Source organism: Colletotrichum siamense, assembly GCF_013390195.1.
Source record: "Colletotrichum siamense strain Cg363 chromosome Unknown KSG_Cg363_contig03, whole genome shotgun sequence".
NCBI classification, from domain to species: domain Eukaryota; kingdom Fungi; phylum Ascomycota; class Sordariomycetes; order Glomerellales; family Glomerellaceae; genus Colletotrichum; species Colletotrichum siamense.
This window is the reverse complement of record NW_023501016.1, coordinates 2,905,736-2,933,160: the sequence shown is the minus strand read 5'-3', so window position 1 is coordinate 2,933,160 and position 27,425 is coordinate 2,905,736. Positions and strand designations below refer to the sequence as shown.

The 27,425-nt window shown below is 52.0% G+C and overlaps 8 protein-coding genes across 8 annotated transcripts; 5 read left to right on the top strand and 3 right to left on the bottom strand.

Annotated features, from left to right (window-relative positions):
* Window positions 1-964: 964 nt before the first annotated feature.
* Window positions 965-2,827, top strand: CGCS363_v004781 (uncharacterized protein; the record flags this gene model as incomplete). The annotated part of the gene is made up of 6 exons (XM_036636630.1): window positions 965-1,150; window positions 1,202-1,297; window positions 1,348-1,956; window positions 2,001-2,253; window positions 2,313-2,463; window positions 2,512-2,827. 6 exons carry the CDS (start codon window positions 965-967, stop codon window positions 2,825-2,827), a joined length of 1,611 nt encoding a protein of 536 aa, XP_036498074.1.
* Window positions 2,828-2,879: 52 nt separating this feature from the next.
* Window positions 2,880-3,471, bottom strand: Acot13 (Acyl-coenzyme A thioesterase 13; the record flags this gene model as incomplete). The annotated part of the gene is made up of 2 exons (XM_036636629.1): window positions 2,880-3,296; window positions 3,346-3,471. 2 exons carry the CDS (start codon window positions 3,469-3,471, stop codon window positions 2,880-2,882), a joined length of 543 nt encoding a protein of 180 aa, XP_036498075.1.
* Window positions 3,472-10,513: 7,042 nt separating this feature from the next.
* Window positions 10,514-12,871, top strand: CGCS363_v004779 (Endo-1,3(4)-beta-glucanase; the record flags this gene model as incomplete). The annotated part of the gene is made up of 8 exons (XM_036636628.1): window positions 10,514-10,608; window positions 10,666-10,880; window positions 10,931-11,024; window positions 11,071-11,146; window positions 11,193-11,465; window positions 11,516-11,631; window positions 11,677-12,069; window positions 12,121-12,871. The coding sequence occupies 8 exons, from the start codon at window positions 10,514-10,516 to the stop codon at window positions 12,869-12,871; spliced, it is 2,013 nt and encodes a 670-aa protein (XP_036497181.1).
* Window positions 12,872-13,045: 174 nt separating this feature from the next.
* Window positions 13,046-14,063, bottom strand: rglC-3 (putative rhamnogalacturonate lyase C; the record flags this gene model as incomplete). The annotated part of the gene is made up of 2 exons (XM_036636627.1): window positions 13,046-13,414; window positions 13,461-14,063. 2 exons carry the CDS (start codon window positions 14,061-14,063, stop codon window positions 13,046-13,048), a joined length of 972 nt encoding a protein of 323 aa, XP_036497180.1.
* Window positions 14,064-18,240: 4,177 nt separating this feature from the next.
* CGCS363_v004777 (uncharacterized protein) lies at window positions 18,241-20,703 on the top strand (the record flags this gene model as incomplete). Its single annotated transcript, XM_036636626.1, has 5 exons — window positions 18,241-18,457; window positions 18,503-18,712; window positions 18,758-19,596; window positions 19,644-20,412; window positions 20,459-20,703. The coding sequence occupies 5 exons, from the start codon at window positions 18,241-18,243 to the stop codon at window positions 20,701-20,703; spliced, it is 2,280 nt and encodes a 759-aa protein (XP_036497175.1).
* Window positions 20,704-21,420: 717 nt separating this feature from the next.
* Window positions 21,421-23,051, top strand: CGCS363_v004776 (Cytochrome b2; the record flags this gene model as incomplete). Its single annotated transcript, XM_036636625.1, has 4 exons — window positions 21,421-21,486; window positions 21,536-21,569; window positions 21,615-21,928; window positions 21,972-23,051. 4 exons carry the CDS (start codon window positions 21,421-21,423, stop codon window positions 23,049-23,051), a joined length of 1,494 nt encoding a protein of 497 aa, XP_036497174.1.
* A 384-nt stretch (window positions 23,052-23,435) lies between these two features.
* CGCS363_v004775 (uncharacterized protein) lies at window positions 23,436-25,619 on the bottom strand (the record flags this gene model as incomplete). The annotated part of the gene is made up of 1 exon (XM_036636624.1): window positions 23,436-25,619. One exon carries the CDS (start codon window positions 25,617-25,619, stop codon window positions 23,436-23,438), a length of 2,184 nt encoding a protein of 727 aa, XP_036497173.1.
* A 425-nt stretch (window positions 25,620-26,044) lies between these two features.
* CGCS363_v004774 (uncharacterized protein) lies at window positions 26,045-27,223 on the top strand (the record flags this gene model as incomplete). Its single annotated transcript, XM_036636623.1, has 1 exon — window positions 26,045-27,223. One exon carries the CDS (start codon window positions 26,045-26,047, stop codon window positions 27,221-27,223), a length of 1,179 nt encoding a protein of 392 aa, XP_036497172.1.
* Window positions 27,224-27,425: the final 202 nt, after the last annotated feature.

The following is a 27,425-nucleotide window of genomic DNA, read 5'->3' as shown; positions in this document are numbered from 1 at the left end:
TCCGGTCCCAAGGTGATGGGCGATCTTGGCGGTTGGGCTGCATTCTTCACGGCATTCGCTGCGCCGTGTTGGTGCCTTCATTTAGGCTTTTTTGAATAGGGGGCGACGGCGGGGCACGAGTTGGATGGGTGTGTGCATATGGACAGGCGACTTGCTCGAGGGGTGGCACATCTCTAAGGCATGTAGATGATGCCGTCTCCTGGCGATACGCGGCCCACGTGGTCCGGGGCTTTCGGCCTTTCGTCCAGTGATGAAGCTCAGCGTCTAAGCTTGTTTATTGAGTTGAAATACGCTTTGCGGCCTCCGACGGCGCCGGGTAAGTCCGCTGGGGCCCGGGTGGGCCGGGTGTATTTGAAGCTTTGCCAATGAGGGTGGTGAATCGGTGGCGTGAGGGTTGCCTTCATCTGGTCGGTTTGCCTGTCTATGCTGCCTCGGTAGACTGCGGGCCCGCCCCGGGCCGTCTGCCGGGTCTCGGTGGGTCCATCGGCGCCGATGGTGTAAGTGCAAGAATTAGACGAAAGAGCATGTGCGTCGACTACGTCATGATGATTAATGCAACGGTCCAACAACGCAAGCGCTGGTGAAGCAAGTAACAGTTGGGGTAGCTGGAACGGCGCCTCACTTTCAGGCAGCGTGGGACAGGCTTTTCTTTACTTGGTTGGTTGGAGAAGCGAACGGTACGAAGCAAACCTCAGCCGGTGAACCGTGATGGCATGAACTTGCCTGATTCGGTCGTAGTCTCCACCGCGCTGATACGTCGGAGCTTACCTCCTACCTCCGGAGAGTCGCCCGCCCACGTCCCCGCATGATGGGTTGGGTGTGGTGGACCAATCCAGGCCGACGACGTAAGTTTAAGCTTCTGTTGCGTCGTTCATCTCCCACCTCACCACATCTCGCACTCACCTCTTGTTTCGAAACGTTCTCATTCGTGAGCGAGCTGCGCGCACCTTGACTTGCAGAACAAATGGGTCACGCCGACGGGGCATCCAAGATGCTGCATCTCAACCTGCTGCCGGCGGAGATCCTCCACCACATCTTTGCGGGCCTCGAGCCGCGCGACCTCGGCCGCCTGCCCCGCACATGCCGCTTCTTACACACTTTTGTGAAGGGGAACCAGAAACTCTGCAAGGACGTTTATCTGAATGCGCTGGTGAGACGGCTGCGTGGTGATGCGATGAATGCGGTCTAACTGCGGCGACAGGACACCCCGGCAGACGCGGAACTGGACTGGGAGAAGGAGATTCACGACTACGTGAGGCTCAGTCTGCTCTGCACCAGTAGTAATGTAGATGAGATGGTGGGTTAACTTTCCAGTTCATCGCATGGTCATGAGGCTTATCATACTAGACTGACGAACTACCGTTCGTCTACGTCACCGTCAACAGACTCCTCAAGAACGCCTCATCCACGGGCGAAGCACAAAACGAAGCCGGGACTCACGCAGCGTCACGAAACGCAGCGTTTCTGGCGCGCGCCTTCCGCGAGGAGCCGGCGCGTCTGGCATTCCTTTGCCGCTCCTTCATCTTTGAGCGCGCGCGCAGCGAAGTACGGCCTATCCGCATCCCAGAGAAGCCCAAGGAGGCGCACCAGCAGAGCGCGAAGCTGCACTGCCTGTATGGCCGCCCGATCCTCAACTGTGGGCGCACGCGATCTTCGCGGGTGTATCCGTACGCATGTTCCAAGGTGTACGACTTGCGGCAGTACACCCCGCGGACGAAATGGGGACCGTTCATGGACGACGACACGGACCGTGTGGACTGGGAGAAGGTTGAGGCGATTCTGATTGTGCTTGGGAGCAACATACGCTCGCAGAACCTGACGGCCAAGGTGTTTAGTAATCTGTGGGAACGTCCGTTTGTTGGGTCGTGGGCTGGGAGCTACGTGCCTGCTCCGAATCGGGGGATCCAGGACTTGGATTTGAAGGACCCGTACGGTGTTGCCGGGACATGGCTAAGGGTAGGTGGTGGTTCTCACAAGTTGGCCGTAACTAACAATCCCAGGTGGTGTGCTTCATCGACTACAACGACTTTTTCGGCTACAACTTTCCCCTTGACGACCAAATGCCGCGGGAGGTTCCCCGGCCAGCCCTGGACGTGGGCGAAGCCACCCGCCTCATCGTCATGAAGATTCACGTCACGGACGTACAGCCGCCGGGCGAGCAGGACGGCAAAGACCTACCCGTCGTGCACTTTGAGGGCATCTCACGGTCGATCGACGACTCGTGGGACGAGAACGCCAACTCTGACCTCCGAGGTAGGTGCATGTGCTTGGCGTATCGTGCTCGTTGTCATTGTTAATTCTCCTCTAATCAGCAGTAAAAGGCACCGTCCGCCTGACGAAAGAGGGCGAGGTCCGCTGGACCACGTTCTCCATCTTTAGCGGCCACGCCCGATGGCGAAGTGAGGGTATTCAGATCGGCGGTGTCGGCTCCGCGAGAGGCGTCGTAGGGCATTGGTTCGACACGTACGTAACATCGACGACCGATGCGGGTAAAGTGCTGACTAGGAACAGAGACTACGATCCTCACGGCCCCTGCGGGCCCAGCGCGTACTTCAAAGTGTCTGACCGGGCGCCGAACCCCAAGGGGGACGATCAGCAGATCAGCTTTCACGACTTTTTGCCAATCATGGACTTTGAGGCGGACCTGGGCAGCGACGAAGACGACGAGGACTTTGTCGTGGGCGAGTGGGGTGAGGACGAGGAAGACGAGGAGATGGATGTCGAGAACGACAGGGAGGCCCTGGCGCAGGACCTGGCGGCGCTGGCCTCTGCGGACGCCGAGATCATCGACATGTTGCTGAACGGGCATCACGTCATTGGCGAATGATAATGCAGTGTACAATTATGGTGTTCTATATTCTAATGAGGGCCCCTCTGGTCTACAATTTGCTGCTCACAGGCGGGTCCGTGTTGTACTTATGGTGCTCACACGTAACCAGGATGACGTTGTCGCTCTTCCTCCGCAGGACGCCCTTGAGCTGGCATAAGGTGCGGCCGACCTGGACAATCTCGCACTCGACGATGCACTCTTCCCCACAGGGGGCCGGGCGGAGGTAGCTGCAGCTAAGGGTGCGCGAGACGCCGAGGAACTGCCAGAAGCCCGGCTTGTCGTTGATGAGGGCCAGCGGGAGGGTGGTGAGGAAGTCGAAGAGCGTTGCCGCGCAGCCGCCGTGCAGATTGCCACCCCTATTGCAGTGGTCCGGCTGGACCGTGAAGGAGAAGATCGCCGAGGGGTGCGGGCTTGATGCGTCTGTCGAGAGGAGAGTGACATGGGGCATAATCTCACGCATCCAGTTCTGTGTCTTGTTAGTCGTTTGGTGAGAGTCATATGTGAGAAAGACGCACCCCGGACTTGAGCTGACCATTGTCGTTCTTCTCAAGCGATATCCATGCTTTGATGCGATCCTCGGGGGTGTCGGCGTCGAAAATTGTCTTGAAATGAGACGGAGTGCGTTTCGAGTCTTTAGCCATATTGTAAACTTGATGCGGATTGGTGAGTCTCAAAGATGTGTGCTCAATGAAGGCTTCAAAATGATTCTACAAAATGAAAGTGTATTGGTGTCTATTGCATATTAAGTGATGTTGTTGATGAAGGAACTCCATTGCCATTCCGGGCTCCTGGGTGTCCGTCAGCAGCACTAACCACTGACACTACTTCCCCGGGTTCTGGGTCCCAGCTTCGCACTCATTTGCGTTTGCCTTACCCGAAACCCCTATCAGTACGCGATTTATTACCCCTCTACGCCACTTTTTGCTATTAACGACGACGCTACTAACATTAATTAATACGTTTTTTAATATAATTTAGGCTTTTTAATACTATTTAGAGCGTAATATAAGTATAATATTATAATACTAAAGTAGGATAATAATAATCCTACTTCTATATAACTAACGTAGTTATTAAAGCTAGTAGTATTATATAAAAGTAAGAATATTTCTTCTAAATTAGGATTTATATTAATAAGATTAGTAATATAAAAATCCTTCCTATTTACTTTAGTTCTCTAAGAAGAAAATTATAAAAAAGAGCTTATATTATATTAACTTTAATCTAACTTAAAATATATTACTTTTAATAAAATAGCTATAATAGGGAGCTTTTAGCTAATTATAAAAAGGATAATAAAGTTTTCTATTAGCTTTAAGAGAGGTAAAGTTAGCTTAATTAATAAGGGGTATAGTAGTAATTAGAACTCTTAAAGTAAGGTAAATATAAGAAGAAGAAGGTTTTATATTAATAGTAGTATATATAAACCTATAATTATAGTTATTACTTAATAGCTTTAGCTATAAATAAACTTTATAGATAAGTAGTATAACTTATTAGTATTAGAAGTAATAGAGGATAGTATTAGTAAAGTTAAGGAAATACCTATAGAATAGCTAGAAGTTAATAATATTAAGGCTATTATTAAGCTTATAGTTAAAACTTCTATTAAGCTACTAATTAATCTTACTACTAAAGAGGATAACCTATTTAATAAGTATTTTTTACTACTTCTATTATAACTATTATTATTATTACTACTTCTTATAGAGGTTTAAGTTTATATAGAGATTAAGATTATTAGGAATAAAGTTAAGATATAACTAAACCTTAAGCTTAGAAAGTTAAACCTAAGTAACTTCTACTTAGTAGTTAACTATATTATATATAATATAATCTAAGACTTTAACTATAAGTATAAGTTATAATATAGTAACTACTCTTTTAAGTTTCTCTCTACTTAAGTCTTTTTTACCTCTAAGTTAAACTATTAAATAGTATTTTTAAAGGAGATATTTTATATAAACCTAGAAAATATTAAAGTATTATAATTATAGCTATTTAATTATTAGTAATAGTTTATTAATACTATCTCTAATAATAATAAGAAGAATAAGCTATTATAAATTAAGATTCTTACTAACGCTATAATAAAAGAACTTAACTAATATATACTAATTTCTATAAGCTACTATTATAAGTCTTAGTAGTTATCTTTAATACTATTTAGTATAAGTTCTATTTAAATAAACCCCTCTATTAGAGTAATATTAGTTTAAAACTCTATTAAGATACTTTTATAACTAAGTACTACCTTATAAACTTTATAATAAAATAATAACTTTATTAAGCTTCTTCCTATTAAGTTTAATAATACTAATAAGCTATTATATTAATAGAGATAATAGAGTAACTTATTATTAATTAATAAGTTAAAGTAAAAGCTAACTTAAGATACCTATTAAGTAATCTAAGCTATATATAGATATAAATTAGAAGTTAAATATATTAATAACTATAATAGTATTACTAGTAATTATTATATATCTTAACTTTTTACTTTAATAAAGCTACTATTATATCTTTAGATTAATAAAATATACCTTATAGCTTAAGTAGAAGCTATAGCTAAAGGATTAATAACTATTAATAAAGCTCTAAAAGAGATTATTATAGATATAACCTCATATTATAATAAACACTTTATTAAGACTAAATCTAAGCTATAGAGTAAAATTATATTAAAGTTAAGAAATAATAGAGGTAGTAGAAGTAGCAGAAATAATATTAATAAGTTTAATCTATCCTCTCACTTAAATATTATAAACTAAATAAATATCTTATTATTACTACTATACTATAACTATATACTATTAAATTTTCCTTTCTATAACTATACTCCTACTTAGTTATTATTATTAATATTACTACTAATAAAGCTACTATTAACATTACTATAAGCTAAGAAGTAAGATTTATTAATTTTATCCTCTTTACTACCTATTCTTTAGATTAAGCTTATACTATAACTTCTCTATAAATATCTATAATATCTATAGAGAATAAAAGAGATAAGAGATAATAAATAAAATACTAATCTCTATACTACTCTTAATATTATCCTATAAACTTATTTTTAACTTAAATCTCTCTAAAAAGTATTAATAAATTAGTTTAAAAAGAATAACATCCCTATAAGTATTACAGAAGTAATTAGAAGCTAAATTAAGTAGTTCCTACTTAAGTAGTATATTATAGATTTAATAATAGAAGATAGTTTATACTTACTACTTTATATTATTAAAAACTAACTAATTTTTAAGTAAAAAATATAATACTTCTTATTAGTACTACTAAATAAGATCCTCTTACTAAATAAGATCCTCTTACTAAAATAACTAATTATATTTACTCTCTTACTATATCTCTTACCTAATCACTTAATAATAATAATAATAGCAAGCTTTAATAAGCAGAATAAGGTTTTTTCCTACTTCTTTATAATAATATAAAGATCTTAACTTTAATAACTAGTAGTAATTCATCTAATAAATAAGATATACCTCTAATACTATAGCTAAAGAGAAATATATTATAATTAAGGTATTATAAAGCTAACTAACTATTAAGATTAAATTATTTTTTTTATGTTAATATTATGTTATTTTAAGCAAAAGAGGCCCTTAATAGTATTAAAGTTAAATATAACTATAACTATAAAATTAACTTTATAGTAAGCTCTCCTCTCTATTAGTATCTTTAACTATTTTAATATAAATACTATAATAATAAAAGTGATTTAAGATAGCGTTAGTATTACTAGCTACTTTAAAAGCATAGTTATAAAAGAAATTAGTAAAAAAAGTATTTATTACTTTAAGTTATTTAAATTATATAAATCACCTCTATAAGTAACTTTTAAAGTCCCTAAAAAACGCCTTAATAAAGTTAAAGTCTAATAAGTATATAGATAAGTATAATAACTTAACGCTATACTATTAGTAAGCTTCTTCTAATAGTCTCTTATTATATTATACTATATTATCTATAACTAATACTAACTTTAGGCTAAGAAACACCTTTATCTTTAGTAATATAAAGTTCTTAATCTAAAATAAGAAACTATTAGTATCTATATATTTAAGATAAATAATATAATTAAGAAGACTATTAATAGTGAGGGCTAATAAAATATAATACTATATACCTCTTTTTAGAACGCTCTACTTTAATAGTTTTATACTTTTTAGTACTTAGCCTATATATCTAATACTACTTTAATAATTAACGCTACTCTTATTAATAAAAATAAATATATTAGTAGTATAGTTATAAATTAATATAATATATACCTCTTATATAGCTTAGTTTTATTACTAAGTAATATATTAAATCTTCTTCTTCTTCTATTAGATCTTTTTAAAGTAGTAAGAAATTACTAATATAGATATAAATAAATTAAACTCTTCTATAAGAAAAGCTTAAACTTTATTAAGGTAATAGTTAGTTTTATTATATAAAAGCTTAAAGATCACCTCTTTATAGATTAATAATATTTTATAATACTTAGAACCTACTAATTAATATAGTTTTAATATATCTCTAAATACCTCTTATTATTAATAATAGATCTAAACTATTATAATATTACACTTAATAAGCTTTATAATTACTTTATTATTAAAATAATAAATAAGTAGTAACTCTTTTAGCTAAGCTTATTACTTACTACTTAATAGCCTCAGTATTATCTACTCTATAATATTAGTATAATTTTAATTAAATATAGCGCTAATAAGGAGGATAGATAGTAAGAGGGCTATATTATATATACTTTACGTTCCTAAATAGGTTTAATAATAAGATCTCTAGCGTTAATATAGTTAAAATATTTTATTACTAAGAAATAAAATATAATTATATAAATATTATACTATAAAAAGAGGCTTATTAATAATACTAATAGTTAATTTATATCTAAATTTTATAATAATATATATTAATTTACTAATAATACTAATAAAATAGATAATAATAACGTTATAAGCTTTAAATTAATATACTTAGTAATAGTTTCACTTACTTTAACGCTTTAAGATATATACTTAAGAGGAATTAACTTTATAAGGATAGGTAGAGCGTTAGCTTATAAATTCTAGTGAAAGAAAGCTCTTCTAAAGCTATTAATAATTAATTTATATAATAATTCATAATAATTAGCGTTAATTAACGCGTTTTTAGCGTTAGCACGTACGAATAGGTAAAAGTGGCGTAGAGGGGCAATAAATCGCGCACTAACAGGGGTTTCGGGTAAGGCAAACGCAAATGAGTGCGGCACGCTAGCGGAAAGTGCCTCGGCAAATCCCATCGGTACCACCAACTTCCCACTCCTGACAAACCACCAGTCCATCAGAGAACATGTCGAGATAACAGCCTTCGACACCCGAATCATCACCAGTTCAATGACCGACCGAGGCCGCCCGCCATGGAGTTCATGACCGCCCTTCGGGGCTCTTTCGACGACCAGAAGCCCTCCCTCTTCGAGCTGATATCCGAACAGCAGCTCAACTCCCTCCTTCCCCCGACGATCCGATACCTCCTCACGGTCGCGACGCAGCGCTACCCGCGGTACCTCCTCCGCGCCCTCAACTCCTTTGACGAGCTGTACGCGCTGTGCATGCTCGTCGTCGAGCGCCACTACCTCAAGACCCGCGGCGGCAGCTTCACGGAACACTTTTACGGCCTCAAGCGCGAGAGGGCCCTGCATGCCGAGATCCCGCGCGCGAGCGCCAGCGCGCCGCACATCGTGCGGGACACGCTGAAGCTGACCACAAAGGATGTGTGGATGAATCTGGCCGTGATGGTCGGGATACCGTACCTCAAGCGCAAGCTTGATGAGGGGTACGAGGTCAACGCGCCCCGCGCGCTGCTGGGCGCGGCGTACACGCAGATGCCGCCGAACCCGACGTGGAAGCAGAGGTTCCTGCACTACTACCGCTGGTTCCTGCGCAACGTCTACCCCAGCGTCAACGCGGCCTACTACTTTGCCCTGCTGTCCTTCAACCTCGCGTACCTGTTTGACAACAGCAAGTACCACAACCCCTTCATGTGGCTCATCAACACCCGCGTGCGGCGGATGACGGGGGCAGACTACCAGGCCATCGACGCCCTGACGAGCGGCACGCCGGCAAAGGGCGGCGCGCCCCCCGGCTGGCGGTCGCTATTCTCACCGCGCGAGATGGGCCCGCGGCTGCTCTCAAGCCTGTCGATGCTGCTGCCGATGAGCATCTTTGCGCTCAAGTTTCTCGAGTGGTGGCACGCGTCCGACTTTGCGAAGCAGCTGTCGCGCAAGGCGACGGAGACGCTGGACCTGCCGCCGCCCGTGGTCTCGGGGCTAGCGAGCAAGGGAGGGTCCGCCGAGAAGAGCAAGGGCAAGGAGACCGCTGGTGGCCACGAGGCCGAGGCGGCTGCTGTCCCGGCCGCGGAGACGGCGCCCATTGCCACGCCTTCACTGCTGCCCATCTTCACGGTCCCCGCGCCCGAGGACTCTGCGCTGTGTCCGGTGTGCGAGGAGCCGATTGCGACCCCGACGGCGTGCCAGACGGGCATCGTGTACTGCTACTCGTGCATCCATCGATGGGTGGAGGGCATGCACCCCAAGCAGGAAGACTTCATGGCGGACAAGGAGGGCAAGTGGGAGAGCGGGCAGGGACGGTGCGCGGTCACCGGACGACGCGTCCTGGGTGGCACGGAGGGGTTGAGGAGGATCATGGTGTAAGAATAGACGTGGGCCAGCGACCAGTGGGATAGCATTCTACGAGAGGGATCATTTTAGAGCATCCGGAAAAGGCCGGCGTTTGGGATGCGGTGTTAGTTTGTCACATACACATGAGTAATATACCCCCCTTGATCTGACAATCGAGTCTTTTGCGAGTGAGCAGTGGGTGAAGCAAGGGTTTGGGGAGAAGGACGCCAGCCGGCTTCTGGAATGAAGAAACGCGTTGAGGGTGTCTTGGTCTGACCCCACGCCGCCCTCCCTTTTTACGGCTTTTCTAGGCGTCCCACTGGCGCCCGATGCGAGCCTCACGAAACACGTATTGGTCTTGTTCGTCAGTCTCTGGAGCCCCAATTCAGAGACAAAGTCTTGCGCTCGAACGGTGCCAACGCTCACACGTCGATGTCTGAGGCTCTCGTCTCCTGCGAGGAGGCAACTCCCGGCGGTGCGGGTGCATTCCACCGGTTCCTTTTTCCTGCTTCAGGCTTGACTTCTTTCGGCCGCCTGAATGGGATAGACTGTATTGAATTCTCTGTTTGGAAGCCAGATCAGTCTGGCTTCTCCAGCCCGGACCGAGGGGCGGACGTCATTCGCTGGGAGGGGTCTCCTCGGGCGAGCAGGAGGAGGCTGGGAGGGCTCTTGGGGAGACGGCGCCGGCGCGGCATTCCTTGATGGGATGGAGGGGTGGTGATGTTTCTGTTCCTGAGGGTTGGCGATGGTGATGCGCCAATGTAAGGGATATTGGGCTGGCGATATAAGGATGCCGCCGCGAGGCTACCCTTTGCGAGGGGAAGACTTATTGGTCTCATTGCACTCTCTACGAGCTCGTACTATCGTCAGTCCTTCGTTGTCCGTCTCGTATCCCACCCTCTCTTGTTTCTCGGTGGCGGTGTCGGTCACTTATACACACTCTTTGTTTGGAAAAGTAGCACACAGGATCAGGAAGCGGAAAGGAAAAGAAAGGAAACATGGCGTACAGCCTGTCGCATTCGTACTTTGGCGCCAATTTCGTGTCTGATTTCAACTGGATCAATCATGCCGATCCGTCCAACGGCTTCGTACGGTAATAAAGCCTCCGAAAGACCTCACGAAGACGCCTGCTAAGCCTTCCCTTCAACAGATACCAGACCCAGCCGGACGCCCTCGCCAAAGGCCTGTACTCAATCAACCCCGACACGCAGGCCGTGACCCTCGGCGTGGACGACACAAATGTCTACGCCCTCAGCGAAGGCCGGCCCAGCGTGAGGCTGGAGAGCAAGCAGGTCTACAACGGCGGTCTCTTCATCGGGGACTTTGCGCATATGCCCCCGTCAGTGTGCGGACTGTGGCCCGCTTGTATGTAGTCGTTATGTGGCGTACCGAGTTGCAAAGCTGACGAGCCGCAGTTTGGATGTACGGGCCCGACTGGCCTGCCAGCGGAGAGATTGACATCATCGAGGGCGCGAACCAGGCGACCGTGAACGTCATCTCCGGACACACGTGAGTCTCACCGTGGCATCTTCGAGACGGGGCTGACATGGCGTAGGACATCGGGCTGCACCCTGCCCAACAACCCAGCCGTCAGCGGCCAGACCCTTCTCACCGACTGCGAGAGCCCAGGGGTATGCTTCCTCAGGTCTGATGAAGTGCTCCCGCTGACCGTGACAGACGACCAACAACGCCGGCTGCAACTATGTCCCCCCCACCTCGGACACGCACACGTACGGAGACCCTTTCAACGCCGTCGGCGGAGGCGTGTACGCGCTGGAGTGGACGGACGATGCCATCAGCGTCTGGCACTGGCCGAGGCAGAGCATCCCCGCCGACATCTTGTCCAAGAAGCCCGATCCGTCCGGGTGGGGTTTGCCGACAGCGCTGTTTGGGACGTCAACCTGCGAGGTTGACAAGTACTTTAAGGATATGAGCATTGTGATACAGACGGTGAGTAGACGCGTGAACACGGCTGCTGAGTGTTGAGGCTGATTGTGTAGAACTTTTGCGGTGACTACGCCGGCAACATCTGGGGCGAGGCCAGTGACACTTGCAACCAGGTCGCCCCTACATGCAACGAATACGTCGCGAACAACCCCAGTGCGTTCACGAACGCGTAAGTACAAACGCCACTCGCAAGGCCAGAGACTGACTGCCGCAGGTACTGGGAGGTCAACTACATTGACGTCTACCAGCTGGGCCTGGGCAACACTACAACCAGCACCCCTGAGCCGACCACGACCACGACTGTCAAGACCACGTCCACCGTCTTCACAACGGTACCGAACCCCGCCACTATGAGCCACAACAGCACAGCGTTCATTTCAACCACTCTCCCGTCTGCTGCGGTCTCTACGGCCCCGCCAAGCCCGTCGACTGATCCGCTCGTCCCTGAGCGCGAGCCGGCGACCATTGACGGATACGCTTTCCTGGGCTGTTTCGGCTCGGCAACAGGCTTCAGCACGTTCACAGCAAAGGCGTCGGCGACGGATATGACACTGCAAAAGTGTGTTGATCTGTGCACGCCGAGCAAGTATGCTGGCGTCCACCAAAAGTGCGTGCCCCTTTCCCAGATGAATGTGTCTGCTGCTGACAGAATGTAAAGCGAGTGCTTCTGCGCAGACGAGCTCGATCCCAGTACTAGAGCCGAGGCCGAACGCGCACGCTGCAATATCCCTTGCCCTGGGAACAGCACGCAGTTCTGCGGCGGAAACGCGAATGTCTCACCGGCCCCGTCCCGTCTCATGTTCCTTCATCGTCGCGCCGCACCGGCCAACTACCTCCTCACCGTCTACGGCCGCGTCAGCGACCAGACGCCTCCCCCGGCGCCACCCCTGGGCGATCCCGAGCCTCACGTTCCGTCGACCTCGACCGTGGTGACAACCGTGACCTACACCACTGTCGTCGACGGCTCAATGGCGCCTACTGAACACGTGACGACCATCCTCGTCCCCGGCTGCAACAAGTACTGCGCCGGAGACGGGCAGCCAAATGTCATCATCGTGCCAATGACCACCACAGTGGTGTCTTGCAATGCCTGTGGCGCTCACGGGGAGAACCAGGCCACCATCACCATCCCTCTGCAGATTGCGGCAGCACCGGTCACGACGGCCGCAACTGGATACTATCCTACTGCCAGCCCAGTGACGACATCACCTCCCGCTGGAGGAGCTGGGGGAGCCGGAGGATCGTCTGGGAGTGGAGGCGCACCTGGAAGTGGAGGAGCGCCTGGAAGCGGAAGCACACCTCAGCCGTCGATGGTGCCGATCAACTCGGCGCCAGGCCGGCCTCTCGGCTGGTCTGCATGCGTGGGAGTCGCAGTCGGGGCGATCTGCTCCGTGCTGATGTTTGTTTAATAATACGGCATCATCGTCGGACGGGTGGGACTGGTCCCGGTGCATTTGGCGGAGCATTTGGATTTCTTTTGAAGCTTTTTACTATACCACGTTCATTAGCATAGACATCACCATGATACCACACCAGCGCAACGGGCGCACGTACTGCTAGAATACAACGCACGACAATATTTGTCATAGATCTACCACCTCCACCGGATTCCCGAGTCGTCCCGTGTTGCCGTACATCTGCGCCGCGTTCACCATAAGGCTGCTGGTGTTGCCGCCGGGCCCAATCATGAGCCATTTCCATATCACGCCGTGTATGCCGTAGCCGAGCACACGCAGAGCGCCCAGCCAGCCGGAGTGCGGGAAGAAGTCACGGACAAGTCCCCGCGGAGGCTGGGCGATGAGGGTCTCGTAGGCTCGCTGGCAGTCGTCAAAGTGTACGGTCTGGCGGCCATGGCCCCAATGTACGTGGCCAAAGACGTGCAGCTTGGGCCGTACTCGCCAAACTTCCTCCAGGAGACCGGCACAGCCCAGGCCAAGGTCCAGGTGGTGTTTCTGCTGCTTGTCAGAGGGAGCAAGACCAACAGAGAAGGCGACATACCGGAGGAGCGTGCGTAACGAGAATGTCAGTGTCAATTGGGACAGTGTTCGCCCACGGCGGCGAGGCGCGGTCGTATTGAAAAGCCATCTCGGGGCCGCCACACGCGGGGATATCAGGAGATCCGTAGATTTTCAGACGGCGGCCGCCCTTGAACTCCAGCGTCACGGCATCGTGCACCAGGTAGCGGATGCCCTTGAAGTCGAGCGTCTTGCCACGGTCCTCGGGGCGGCGGGCGCTCAGGTCGAAGAAGCTGTCGTGGTTACCGCAGACAAGGATCTTGTGCTGGTGAGGGAAAGAGGCGAGCCAGTCGAGCTGCGCCTGAATGTCGTCGGCCGTGCCGGCATTGGTGAGGTCTCCCGCGTGGATGAGTAGGTCGCCCGGGGGAACGCGGACGTTTATTTGGTCGTGGGTGTCGGAGAGGCAGACGACACGGATGGCGGGCTTGTCGCGGGGCGGTCTAAAGGGGCGGCCGCGGAGGAAGAGGAGAATGCTATATATTATCGTGACGAGCAGGTGGAGAGGGGAAATGAGGAGGGAGTCGAGGAGTGTTGGGGGCTCCCAGTCGTTTTTGCGGCGAAGGCCGAGGGCTGTGAGGAGAGTCATTTGAGGCGACGGGCTGGTCTGCAGCTTCAAATGCCTTGCCTGGGTGTCGGGAGGTGATTGATTGGGGTTATACGGGATCCATGCGGGTGCGTGCTGTGCTGCGGAAAGGACTGAGGTGAGGCATACGGTGAGAGTGAGGTTGAGATCTTCACATGGGACGGGGAGCTTCCAGCAGCTGCCCGAGCTGAAACCCCACCGATGACAGCACCACCACCACCGCCAATCCATTGTTTTAGCGTGGCAGCCGTTCGTCGCACAGCGAGGAGGGGGTCGAGGACCGGCCGACAGCTGGCACGTACTCGATACTGGGGGTCTGGCTGGTGGGAGTGGCCGGGGCAGCACAGGCCACCCTCCAATGTGCCGCCATCTATCCCAAACCTGGAAATGGCGACGGCATGCCACTGGGATCAACTGGCTCTAAACGCGCCGGGGGCTGGAGCTTGTTCCCTGGAAAGCTGACCCCCTAGTCGGGCTGGACGGAGGGGCCCTGCGCGGTGACGTGACGTTTTTATGACCCTTTCCGCGCGCCCAAGCTTTGCTCCTCCACGAAAACCTGCCGAGCGAGACATCGTCCTGTCATTACTTCAGCCACTGGCTGTCTTTTGTGAACCTGCTTAAAACACCTTGGTCTCGCCATCAACCGTCTTAATAGCCCTCCAAGGGATTGCGTCCCATCTTTGCAGTCCAACCACCACCTACCCGTTACCCGTGCTCAAGCTCGAGAGCTTGGGACGAACCTCTGACGCAGCCATGGCGAGCATCAGGGACCTGTACAGCAACAAGGACACGGCCGGGTTGGATTCCAACTTTGGAGTCGACTATGTGATCAACTACAAGATTCCCCAGGAAGGTGCGATTGGTCTTGAAGTTTCGAGGGAAGCCACCACCTAACAGCGCGACAGAGAGAACCGAAGCCGAAGCCAACTTTGTCCAGCTCATTGAGGGCTTGACCAGCGTGGGACTGACCACCGAGGTCCGCAGGGGCGACAAGCACTCACTGCTCATCTTTGTCAAGATCGCCTCCGACAAGTTCCTCGCCGACCAGGTCTATCGCTCCCGACTGCAGGACTGGCTGCACGGCGCCCGCACCGTCGGCCCCGACTCCGACCTCTCCCAGGCCCTCCGCGATGAGCCCGTCTCGGACGCCGAGCGCCTGCGTCTGGTATACCTACTTATCATCAAGCCCAAGAATGAGGGCGGCGCCGGTATCACGCCCCAGTCCGGCCGCTGGAAGCATGTGGACTGCGTCTTTCCCCTGCACAACCACCTCTTCAACAGGCAGTGGATCAAGAAGGTGAGCACCAAGGGCCAGACCGACGACACCGACCTCGACGAGATCCGCGACAAGTTTGGCGAGAATGTCGCCTTCTACTTTGCGTTCATGCAGTCCTACTTCAAGTTCCTCGTCTTCCCCGCCGCCGCCGGCTTCGCGGCCTGGATGTTCCTCGGCCAGTTCTCCTGGCTGTACGCTCTGGCGAGCTGCCTGTGGTCCGTCGTTTTCTTCGAGTTCTGGAAGAAGAAGGAGGTCGACCTGGCCGTCGAGTGGGGCGTCCGTGGCGTGTCCAATATCCAGCACCCGAGGCCGCAGTTTGAGTACGAGCGCCAGGCCGAGGACCCCATTACCGGAGAAGCCGTCAAGATCTACTCGCCCATCAAGCGCCTCCAGACGCAGCTTCTCCAGATTCCCTTCGCCGCGGCCTGCATCGTGGTGCTTGGCTCTCTCATCGTGACATGCAACTCGCTGGAGATCTTCATCAATGAGGTCTACAACGGCCCGTTCCAGGCCTATCTGGTATGTCTAATGCCAGTCTCGGCAAGTCTCAGCTAATCATTCAGGGCTTTCTCCCAACCATCATCTTGGTCGTAATGACGCCCACCTTCTCCACCGTCCTTACCAAGTTCGCCAACCGTCTGACGGAAATGGAGAACTACGAGACCATTGACGGTAAGTGTTGCGTCTCCCCTAATGCGACACAACTGACAGCTCCCAGCCCACCACGCCGCCCTGGTTCAGAAGGAGTTCGTTCTCAACTTCCTGACCTCGTACATGGCACTCTTCTTTACAGCATTCGTCTACCTCCCGTTTGGCGACCGGCTCACCCCGTTCCTCAACTTCTGGCGGTCCACCGCCCAGATGCTCACCCCCAAGGATGTCAGCTTCCAGACCCAGGAGTTTGTCATCAACCCCGAGCGCATCAGCAAGCAAATGTTCTACTTCACCGTGACCGCCCAGGTCGTCAACTTCGCCACCGAAGTCATCGTGCCGTACGTCAAGCGCCAGGTGTTCCAGGAGGTTCGCGAGGTGCAGTCCAAGATGGCCAAGGAGGACGATGCTGCCAAGATCAAGGACCCCGCTGAAGAGGCCGCCTTTTTGGAGAGAGTGAGAAACGAGGTCGAGCTCGAGACGTACGATGTTACCAGCGACTACCGCGAGATGGTCATTCAGTTTGGATATCTCTCCCTCTTCTCGGTCGCGTGGCCCCTGACGGCTTGCTGCTTCTTGGTCAACAACTGGGTCGAGATGCGGTCCGACGCCGTCAAGATTGCTATCAGCAGCAGACGTCCCATCCCGTGGCGTGCGGACTCGATCGGACCTTGGCTCAACGCTCTCGGGTTCCTCTCCTGGTTGGGCAGCATCACCAGCGCGTCCATCGTTTTCCTCTGCAGTGCCAACGGCGACGGGCCGCGTGGAACACCGTCCAGCATCAAGGCCTGGGGTTTGCTCCTCAGCATTCTCCTTGCCGAGCACTTTTACTTTGCCGCGCAGTTCCTCGTTCGTCTGGCGTTTAAGAAACTCGACAGCCCCGGACTGCAGAAGGAGAGGAAGGAGCGCTTCCTGATGAAGAAGAGGCTCCTTGAACAGAACCTGGGCCAGGGTGTTTCCGACCAAGCTGCCACGCCTGGTATTGAGAAGACTGAGGAGATTACCCTCCAAGCGTTGGAGGAGGAGGCTCGCAGGATTTCCACTCAGGGCCACGGAGGCCCAGAGGAAGCGTGAGTTTTTTGAGTGTCATATCCGCTCAAGTCGCTAACAATGAGTAGCTTTTGGCGCAGACAGCGCGGTATGGGCGAGACCATTCAGATCGGCAGGAGCTTGATCGCACAGGTGAGCATGGCTGAAAGGCTGCAGTTGTGGCGAACTAACATCTGTCACAGAGCACTTCCGGCAACAAGACCAAGGCGTGAGGGGGTCACGACGACACGAGGGGAGACATGGGCCCTTGCCCAATCACGAGAACATGATAACCTGCGTTGGTGTGTACTTTTAGCGGAGGCCTTGAAAACTGCGGGCATTTGGGGCGTTCGTTCCTAGGAGTAATCAATTCGATTTCTTGGACTTCATGGTCGGTGACTGAAAGGGCGACCGACGGTCAATTTGAGCAATTGGCAGATGACCGATCCGCCAGATATGCGCCCGCAAGACATACCGAGAGGCTTAATCGGGTTGCAGTGATTGTCCACTTCCAGATGATGGAGGGGAGGCAATCCATCTGGACGCATTATTGAGCTGCGCCCCTCGCTAGCTGGCCTGCCTGACGTGCGCTAGGGGTACGTACTATGTCGAGGCAGCTTTTAGCGCAGTTGGTCCTCGAGCTGAACTTGCCCACGACATTCCCGTCGCTTGAAGTCACCAATCGCGAGACCTTGTCAGGCAATGTGCCACACCGATGGATTCAAACGGGTCTCCCCAGAACGCCCCGGAGCCGCTGGGTCATTTACCAAGATACGGGCATCGGCAGCCCTACCTCGGTTCCAGGCCTGTCGTTTGCTTCCGCGTCTTCTTCCGCACTTCTAGGACTCATCGCCCTCCATACCGAGTTCGTCTAGTGACTAGTCTCGTCCCGGGCGACTGTTCACCCTGCTTGCACGTTGCTCGAGGCTTTATGGGTGTGTGTCTCGGGAGCTGTCTGACACCCGAAAACGCCCTGCATATTGCCCACCATGTCTGCCCATGCTGTGCCGTCCTGCGGCCTGAAGCTGTCCTTGTTCGTGGTCCTGAGCTAGCTGCTCAGCTTAAGGACAGCCTGGTCGAATTCTTCTCCATCTCTCTTTACTCTCCATCACATCATTCAGAACATCAAAGGTCGATTCTCCAAGACGTTGAATGACTGCGGGCGTCGCACCGGCGTAACCTCCGTGCTTACCACGCTTACCCCGCCAAAGACAGATCAACACCATGGATATCGTGGCCGACCTAGTGACGGGGCCGTACAGGGAGATTATCGAAAAGGGAAACACGGCGATCGAGAATGCGGGCCACAACCAGGAGATGCTCTCTGCGAGCCAGAGGGTGGTCAAAGGTGCCGAGCGATGCCTCAAGATTATTGAGCCGCTCTGCGCACGCCATCTGAAGGAGTCAGAGGTTGCTTTCACGAATGCGCTCAAGGACAACAGTAGGTGTTATATCGGTGTGCTCTGAACATACTGACAAGCGACAGATGAGATTGCCGAGTTCAGGTTGCAATTGACTGATACGCTCTGGGACTTTGACGAGTACACGGAAGCAGACACCTTCGACAAGGACAAGTACACGGAGCTGTGGGAACTGTGCAAGAAGTCGGGCGTGAAGATTGGCGAGATCCTCAAGAGGTTGAAGCTGGAGGCGCCTGCGGCACCCGTCGCCGCAACACCACCGGCCGTCACAACTGGTAAGGGGCATTGAAATGCGAGGCAACATTGTCTGACCAGCGCAGAGAGTCAAACACCAGTCGTCCTGATCGACTCGGGCATTGTTCATCCCACGAGTGAGGCAGAGCCCAAGGTTGAAGAACTTGAGCCCCCTCCGCCTCCCCCGACGAACCCATGGGATCTGAGGACGAATCCAACCATCGAGACGGGGGCCACCTTGGGCGAGACCATCGAGAGGCGGCCGCCTGTGTCGACCATGAGCTCTCCCGTCTCCGAGCCCAACAGCCCCGAGTACGAGAGAAGGTCTAGTCGCCTCTTGGAAACCGGCGTAGACAGGTTGCTCACGGACGAGGAGCGGTATCACATGAGCCCGCAGGACATGAGGCCCCCTCCTCTCTCACCGCGTGGGCGTACATCCACGTTGAGTGCGTCCAGTCCGGGGGACCACGCGATCCAGCCACGGCCTCATCGGTACTCACAAGCCAGCTCCGTCCATTCCCACCCCTCGAGGCAGCGCTCGCTGGAGTCGATGCACGGATCAGTGTTTGACGGGTGGAAGGAAGAGGGGACGAGAAGCCCCGCCATGACGGATCATCGCTCTTCAACGGCGTCCGGCCAAGACGGACAGCTGAGTCCACTGTCTCGAGGTGCAGTCATACCGCCAAACTTCCCACCAGGCATCCACGAAGGCATCGAACGGGTCCCGTTGGTTACGAATGACTATGAAGCGCCCATACCGGTCGATTCGGAGTCAACCCACAGCAGGCCCGCATCCATGATGTCGGCTCGGCCAAAGGATTGCAGCATCGGCCTGAGCAGCTCGTTCTATCTATACAAGGGGTTCTGCGACGGGGCCAAGGAGGTCATTCGAGGAGGCGCTGGCATCAAGAAAGTCAAGAAGCCGGTACGTATGCTGCGATGGAGTAAGGAGCCTTTCTAACAACCGAACAGGGCTTCTCCGGCGCGCACGTCGTTGCCCAGTGCGAAAGCTGCTACTACGAGACCGACTTTAATCAGATGCAGGCAGACGTTAACTACGCAGAGGAAGCTAACTACCAGCTGAATAAGATTGGCTACCGCGTCCGCTTCCTGCAGAAGAGTCATATCGCCACGAAACGCGCCGACGAGGCCCTCTACGGCTGCGTCTTTTGCGTGCAGTCCCAACGCACCCTCGAAGAGTGCGATGCCACAGTCTTTTTCAGCCAGAAGAAGCTGTTTGAGCACCTCGCGCGCCACCCGCGCCCGCTGCCGCAAGTCCCTGGGGTCACCGTGGTAGAGGAGGCAGAGATCCCGTTCAACCTCCGGAACAACTACGACTTGCACTTCCGTGCTCCGCCCAAACCATCGCCGCTGGCAGACAAGCAGCTGGAGCTGTCGCAGCTACCACACGCCACGGCCACGCAGACGGTGAAGCGGATGTACGGGATGCGGCTGTTGTACGACCAGACACCCGCGTTTGAGCTTGCAAACGGCGCCAGGCTCAGCGGAGTGGCGTTTCCTGCCAAGTATAACGGGGAGTGGATCATGGCGTGGCATGAGGGAAACTATGGCTCCGCGCCGGTTGACGTGGTGAAGCTGGAGCCGCCGCCCAGGGCTGAGATCAAGATGGACACGACGAGCAACATCTCTGCGGTGGCACGGTGGAAGTTTGCGCCCAAGTCGAAGGATGGCGGCGACTGGCTCAAGTTTGATCAGGGAGAGAGATTAACAAATATTAGCTGTGAGTTAACCGCTCTTACATGTTGACGCAAGCTGACGCGGGGTAGGGGCGTGGCAAGATCACTGGTGTTGGTCTGGGACGAATGCCAAGGGGACATGGGGTATCTTTCCGCAGACGCACATCGATACCAACACGATACGGGAGACTACGGACCGGTCGAGCATCTCGAGCAGCGAGAGAAAGAGGTCTGAAGGGTTCTTTGGGCGGCTCACGAGCCGGAAGAGTTCGCAGAGGCCGTCCAGTGTAGCTGAAGTGATGGTATCTTCGGGGCCCAGGCCTTCGGTGTTCTAGAAGAGATGTACAAAGGAGTTTGGAGGAGCTTATACCCAGATTACGAATAGACGTTGACTTTGCATGCCGGTAGTTGAATCTGCCTCGTGCCGCCCCTATCCGTTGTCGGAATCCCGCGACTTGCCGATAAGAACGCGTGGGATTCGGGAACGCATCCGCGCCTCGGGGCATCCGCCATTCGGGGATAGACCGGGTTCACCACCTTCGCCGCGGTCCCTTTACACCGAAGAACAGAACGTCACCGACTTATTACCCCGCACCCCATTGACCCGAGGTGGGCCGCTAACGCAGAGTCGTATCCTTGGTGGGGTACGGCAGTGTCTGACGGTACAATGAAGAGCGAGCTGATGACCTTTCATCGGTTTCGCCCCCGGCCCCAACCCCGTCTGGGCTTCTCCAAGCGCCCCCCAAGACTCTCCTCGAGACGATACCATACCAGGGACTTTTTTTTTTTCTTTTTTTTTTTTGGAGACCGGTCCTCGGACCAAGCTTGCTAGACACATTTTCTGTCGCGCGCGAACGACCTCATCTTTTTTCCCTTTTTTCTATCCGTCATCGGTGTGTGATTTGAAATTCTTTTGGACTGGAGCGAATTGGCCACTTAGCGTCTTCTTAATCATCCTTACATCTACCCCGTGGAGAAGCGATCTACCCGTTACCCCGGATTTTCTTCTCAATCACAACATTCCCATTCGCCCGAGAGCAGACATCGCGAAAATGGGACTGAACGGCGACGAGATTGCAAAGCACAACAGTGCCGACTCCTGTTGGGTCATTGTTCATGTAGGTTGCGTCTGCTCAGACAGAACGCTGTCAATTGACGCGCAAACAGGGCAAAGCCTACGATGTAACGGACTTCTTGCCGGGTGAGTACCCCCCCAACACCGTAGAAACACTTCTGACGATGCCAGAACACCCCGGCGGCTCCAAGATCATTCTCAAGTATGCCGGCAAGGACGCGACGGAAGAGTTCGACCCCATCCACCCGCCAGACACGCTGGACAAGTACCTCGAGCAGTCCAAGCACCTGGGCCCCGTCGACATGACATCCGTGGTGGCGGAAGAGAAGGAGGAGGACCCCGAGGAGGCGGAGCGCCTCGAGAGGGTCGAGCAGAAGCCGCTGCTGTCTCAGTGCTACAACCTGATGGACTTTGAGGCCGTCGCGCGCAGGATCATGAAGAAGACGGCGTGGGGGTACTACTCGAGCGCCGCCGATGATGAGATTGTGAGCAGCCCGTCGCATTTCACCAACTGGTACTGACCGACAGACCCTCCGAGAAAACCACAGTGCCTTCCACCGCATTTGGTTCCGCCCACAGATCCTCGTCGACGTCGAAAAAGTCGACTTCAGCACCACAATGTTCGGCGCAAAGGTCGACATGCCCTTCTACGTCACCGCGACCGCCCTCGGCAAGCTGGGCCACCCCGAGGGCGAGGTCCTCCTCACGCGCGCCGCCCGCAAGCACAACGTCATTCAGATGATCCCGACGCTGGCCTCGTGCGCCTTTGACGAGATGATGGACGCCGCCGAGGGCGACCAGGTGCAGTGGCTGCAGCTGTACGTTAACAAGGACCGCGAAATCACGAAGAAGATTGTCGAGCACGCCGAGAAGCGCGGCTGCAAGGGCCTCTTCATCACCGTCGACGCCCCGCAGCTCGGCCGCCGCGAGAAGGACATGCGCTCCAAGTTCACCGACCCCGGCGCCAACGTCCAGTCAGGCCAGGCCACCGACCAGTCCCAGGGTGCCGCCCGCGCCATCTCGTCCTTCATCGACCCCGCCCTCTCGTGGAAGGACATTCCCTGGTTCAAGTCTATCACCAACATGCCCATCATCCTGAAGGGCGTCCAGCGCGTTGAGGACGTCATCAAGGCGATCGAGGCCGGCGTCCAGGGCGTCGTCCTGTCCAACCACGGCGGTCGCCAGCTCGACTTTGCGCGGTCCGGCGTCGAGGTGCTGGCCGAGACGATGCCGGTGCTGAGACGCATGGGTCTCGAGAACGCCATTGAGATTTACATTGACGGTGGCGTCCGTCGCGCTACCGACATCATCAAGGCGCTCTGCCTCGGTGCCAAGGGCGTCGGCATCGGCAGGCCGTTCCTCTACGCCATGGCCGGCTACGGGTTCGAGGGCGTCGACCGCGCCATGCAGCTGCTTCGCGACGAGATGGAAATGAACATGCGTCTCATCGGCTGCACGAGCGTCGACCAGCTCAACCCCTCGCTTCTTGACACGCGCAGTCTCTTCAACCACGGGTCGACGCCGTCGGATAACCTCGGTCTGGCCATCTATGACCCGCTTGCGACGCCCACGCAGAGGCCCAAGCTGCCGAAGCCTTCGAAGCTGTAGACCTTTTGCGGTGTTTTTCTTGTCACCATCGTTTAGAGCAAGCATGGAATGTTTCAAGACTTGATCTAACGTCAGATGTATGATACTATACACTATACAGGGCGCTATATACCGCAAAGACATTTGAATTGCAGAAGACACTGTTCGCTGAGCAGCCATGGGGTTTTCCAACCCCAGTGATAAGATGAATGACCGGTGGCAGTTTGAATCAATTGCCGATTTGCCCTGGTATCTCAACCAGTCGACCGGGTGAGACTGACTCTGCCTACACTACAGCTGTCTCACGGTGCCTATCCCGGCGTATCGCGACTTTATTATACTACACTCTTACATTCACACAAATTCTATAGTACGAGAAGCGGAAAAGAACAAAAGTGTATTTGCCTACATGCGTCTTCTGTGCAACATGCCAACCTGCGGAAACCGAGAGGCCAAGTCTTCAAGCGACCGATTGCCGACGGCCTCCTTGAGTGCGATCGTGGAGATGGCCGTTGGCAAATGAATGGCGCCATACACTCCGTTGTCAGCCCACTTGAGATGGTGGTAGACAAGGTAGAACTTCTTGCCATAGTCTTCTGGCTCGAGAATCCAATTCCAGGCTGGCTTCGGCTTGCGACTGTCCACGGTGACATGAGAGTCGGCCGCGACGCAGCGGTAGTCAAAGGCCCCGTTTTCACGCTCCTGCGTGAAGAACGCGAGATGGGGCAGACAAGATCTTGCCAGGATGACCTCGATGTGGTGCACCTTTTCGGCACTGAGAGCAGGCAACCCTTCAAAGGCGGTTTGAGTCTGCATGTTCAATGTCTTCTCGATAGCGAGAACAAGTCCGTAGACTTCTTCGGCCAGCCCCGGGTTGATCTCCACGACATCGTTGACAGGGACGGCTGTAAAGAGACGGTTGACTCCGTGGTTGGACGACATAAAGTCTACCATCTTCACCCGGTAAGTGTCCCAGATGCCTAGCATCTGCCACAAGGCTCCGAACGGGAACAACTCCTTGGTGATGCCGCCGCAGACGTCAAGGATCAAGGGCAAGCTCTCGTCTTTGAACGATGCGGCCGGGCCTTTGAATTTGATCAATGGGGGACTCGTTTCGTCCGCGGTCCAAGACATTGCGACATCCATGATGGCGGCCAGACGGATGAGCACTCTGGTCTCGTCCTCGTCCAGTGTGCCGTTCTCGAAGCCGTGGAAAGTCTGAGCGAGCATGGCTGCAGAGAATAAGTCGACGTTGAGTTCGGCATCGCCACCTACAAGGCAGTCAGCAATCTTTTCGGGCCAGCCCTCCTTCACCTTGTAGGCATCCGGCGTATTTCCCTCCTCGAGGATATCCATCAACGTGAGCATTTGGTGCACGTGGTCGAGCACGTCGTATTGGTAGGGCATCTCGATCGCAACATCCTCCATGGCCACGTCAGAGCACATGTTGGCAAAAGTGTAAAGGAATTCGAAAGGCGTCTGGTCCTCGGACGCCGGTTCGGGTCTCCAGGGTCGCGTCTTGAGCGCCGTGGAAAGGTCAAAGTCGCCATAAATGACCGCTCGCGGGTCTGTTGTCTTGCGGAGGTAGCCGATCTGATGGTACAGTTCCATGCGCGAGAGCCCGACCATATCTTTCATCGTCTGGCAATGGTCATCATCGAAATAGAACCTCCACGCCCGATCAGTAGCGATGATGTATCTGAGGTTGGGCAGGTCCACGCTGCATGTCGTCAGGCCCGGAGTCAGGTCTGACATCACGAACATGGACGTTTTCTGTGGGATTGATCGACATTGGCGTTGAAGGCTTCTGAGAGCTGCAGGCGAGTTAAGGTAGCACACTTGCCAGCCGGCTTCGTGCGCCGTGACTATGGCCTCGACGGCGACTCTGACCGGGAGAAAGGACAGGATCGTGATCACCTCACTTTCACTAGCAGCCTTAATCACGAGCTCGACGGTGGCCTTTGAAATGTCGGTTCCGGCCTCAAATCTCTCAAAGGGGAGACTGAGCTTAGCCTCGGCCTCTTCGCAAGCGGCCGAGTTGTATCCCAGGTCGGTGGATGCAAAGGCCAGCCTTCCGAGAGCTTGGCCTTTGTGCATTCCGAACGAGGACATCACCACGAGGGTGCAAGCCCAGCCCTTGGTCTTCTCGAAAAAGTGGTGGTAGATGTGGTCGCGAATGACGAGCTGGCCGAAGTCTGAGTACAGGGTGCGCTGGCCATCAAGCTTAACAATGATGGTTGTGCCTGCTTCGTCCATAGCCTCGAGGAACTGTTCGCTGTCATTTGTGAAGATGTCTTCCCATGTGATTACAAAGCCAGCAACCGACTTTTCCTCTGCACTCAGCCAGACAAACTTCCTCTCTAGGAGACTAGGCACGATGAAGATGGGTCTTTTCCCGACTGTCTCAGTGGCGACGCTTGCGGCTCTTGCAATTCGTCGCATCTTGCCGGAGGCGGGCGGTCCCGTGACCTTGAAATAAGAGAAGCCGTCGTTCTTCTCGATGGCTGCGACGATGGGCGTAATGGTGTTGTTCCAGTCCGTCGCATGGTATCGACCGGAAGGCTGGTTGTGCCCTGCATTAGAACCCATCGCTGCTATCGTCTGCGGTTGTTGTCGTCGTCCGTTGTCGCTGTCGCGTTCTTGTGACTTTTGCGAAATGGGTGGCTTTGACGAGACAGTTGTATTTCGTGAGTTGGCGGCGGCGGAGGTAAGTAGGCAGCGGCCAACGGAAGCGTTGACGCTCCTTTTTTTTTGTTTTTCTTGCGGGGGCCTGGGGCGAGCGTCTTCACTTAGGTCTTTGGATATCAGACTGCGAGTGAAGAGGAAGGAAGGTCCTGGGGCGAGGTGAATGGCAGGCCCGGCTTCGTTCTACCTTCCTCAGAACACAACGTTTTCCGATACGGCTCACCTCTTAGACACGCATCTGCCCACAACACGGAGGAAAGAGAACCACAGCAAAGAAAAAACACTTCAAAAACAAACCCCATTGTCGCCAAAGAACAACAACATCAGCGATGGATGGTCTACTCGAGAAGATCAAGGCCTTGCCTGACTTGCGCAAGCTGGATGATACGACCATGCTTGAGAGGTTGACGACCGAATGGCCACACTCACTCAAGGAGAAGATGGTCAATGGGGCATTTGGCACTACGACCCGTGGTCTGGACGTCCTGCTCGTCTTCGTGAGATACCTGGTCGTGATACTCCCATCTGGCCCCGACATCGATACGGGTTCGAATCCCATTTGGGAACTGGCCTGGAAAGATCTCCAAAGCGCCGAATACAAGGACAACGCGTCAGTCCTCAAGCAGGAGATCATTAACGCCGTCAGCAAGGACAACACCTCGTTCTTCTCACTTTGCGAGTCTCAAATTATGCGCGAGACTCTGTGGAGCCTCAAGGAACTCCTTCTCTGCGGGAACCCCGAATACCTTGAAAACGGGTGCAAGGACTGGGAGAAGATTGACCCACCCTACGCGGCTTTCCTCGCAGAGATGAGCTTGGTGAGCTGGGACGGCAAGTCGGAGGGGTTGTACATGGCCGTGAAACAGGTGTTTTGCGAGAGATACCGCTCCGACGGTGACGCATGTCGCCTCACTATGCCGAAGCCCGCCCCCATGATCATTCGCGTCCACCTCAAGCCGTCCGCTGGATCCAATCTGAAAGAAAAAGATCTCCTTCGGTTCCATGGCGGCGAAGGCGCCGATTACAAACTGCTGGCTGCAGTCCGATTAGGGACCGACGGCGCAAAGTCGGGAGATACGATCCAGCTGTACGCATCCAATGGCATTGATATCTTGCCCACGCAATTCAACGCCAGCCGCTCAAGGCGCCCCGAAATGCTTGGGGAAGAAGGTCATGAGTATATGCTGTTCTACTGTAGCTATAGAACAGGGATTCGCATCAAGGACCGTTTCGCCTGCGAGAAGAACATGTACGTGGACATTGACGAAAATATGACGAAGGAGCGGTTTCACGCCAAACCTGAAAAACCTGCGAAGCCTTCCACTGAAGAGGACTCTTCGACCACGCGCCCCAGAACCCGCATCAAGGCCATACTGGATGCTCTCCAAGGCAATGCCGCCACGGGCGACACAGGCTCCGAGGCTGAAGAGGGCGGCCCTGGCGACGAGGCAGGTCCTACCGGCCCGAGTGGATTTGGAGACCATGATAAAGGTTACGATGGTCACTGATGACGTTCACTGCGGAAATTTTGGCGGGTAAGAGAAGCGCTCTTGATCATCGCCACGAGCCAATGCCATTCCAGTGTGACGTCCTAAATCAGGCAACACGCACCGCCTACAGGATAGGATCAGCAGAAAGAGACTACTTAGCATACGATTTGAATCGTGGTTCGATGCAACACTTGAATCTTCTTAATGTAAATGGTGCTAT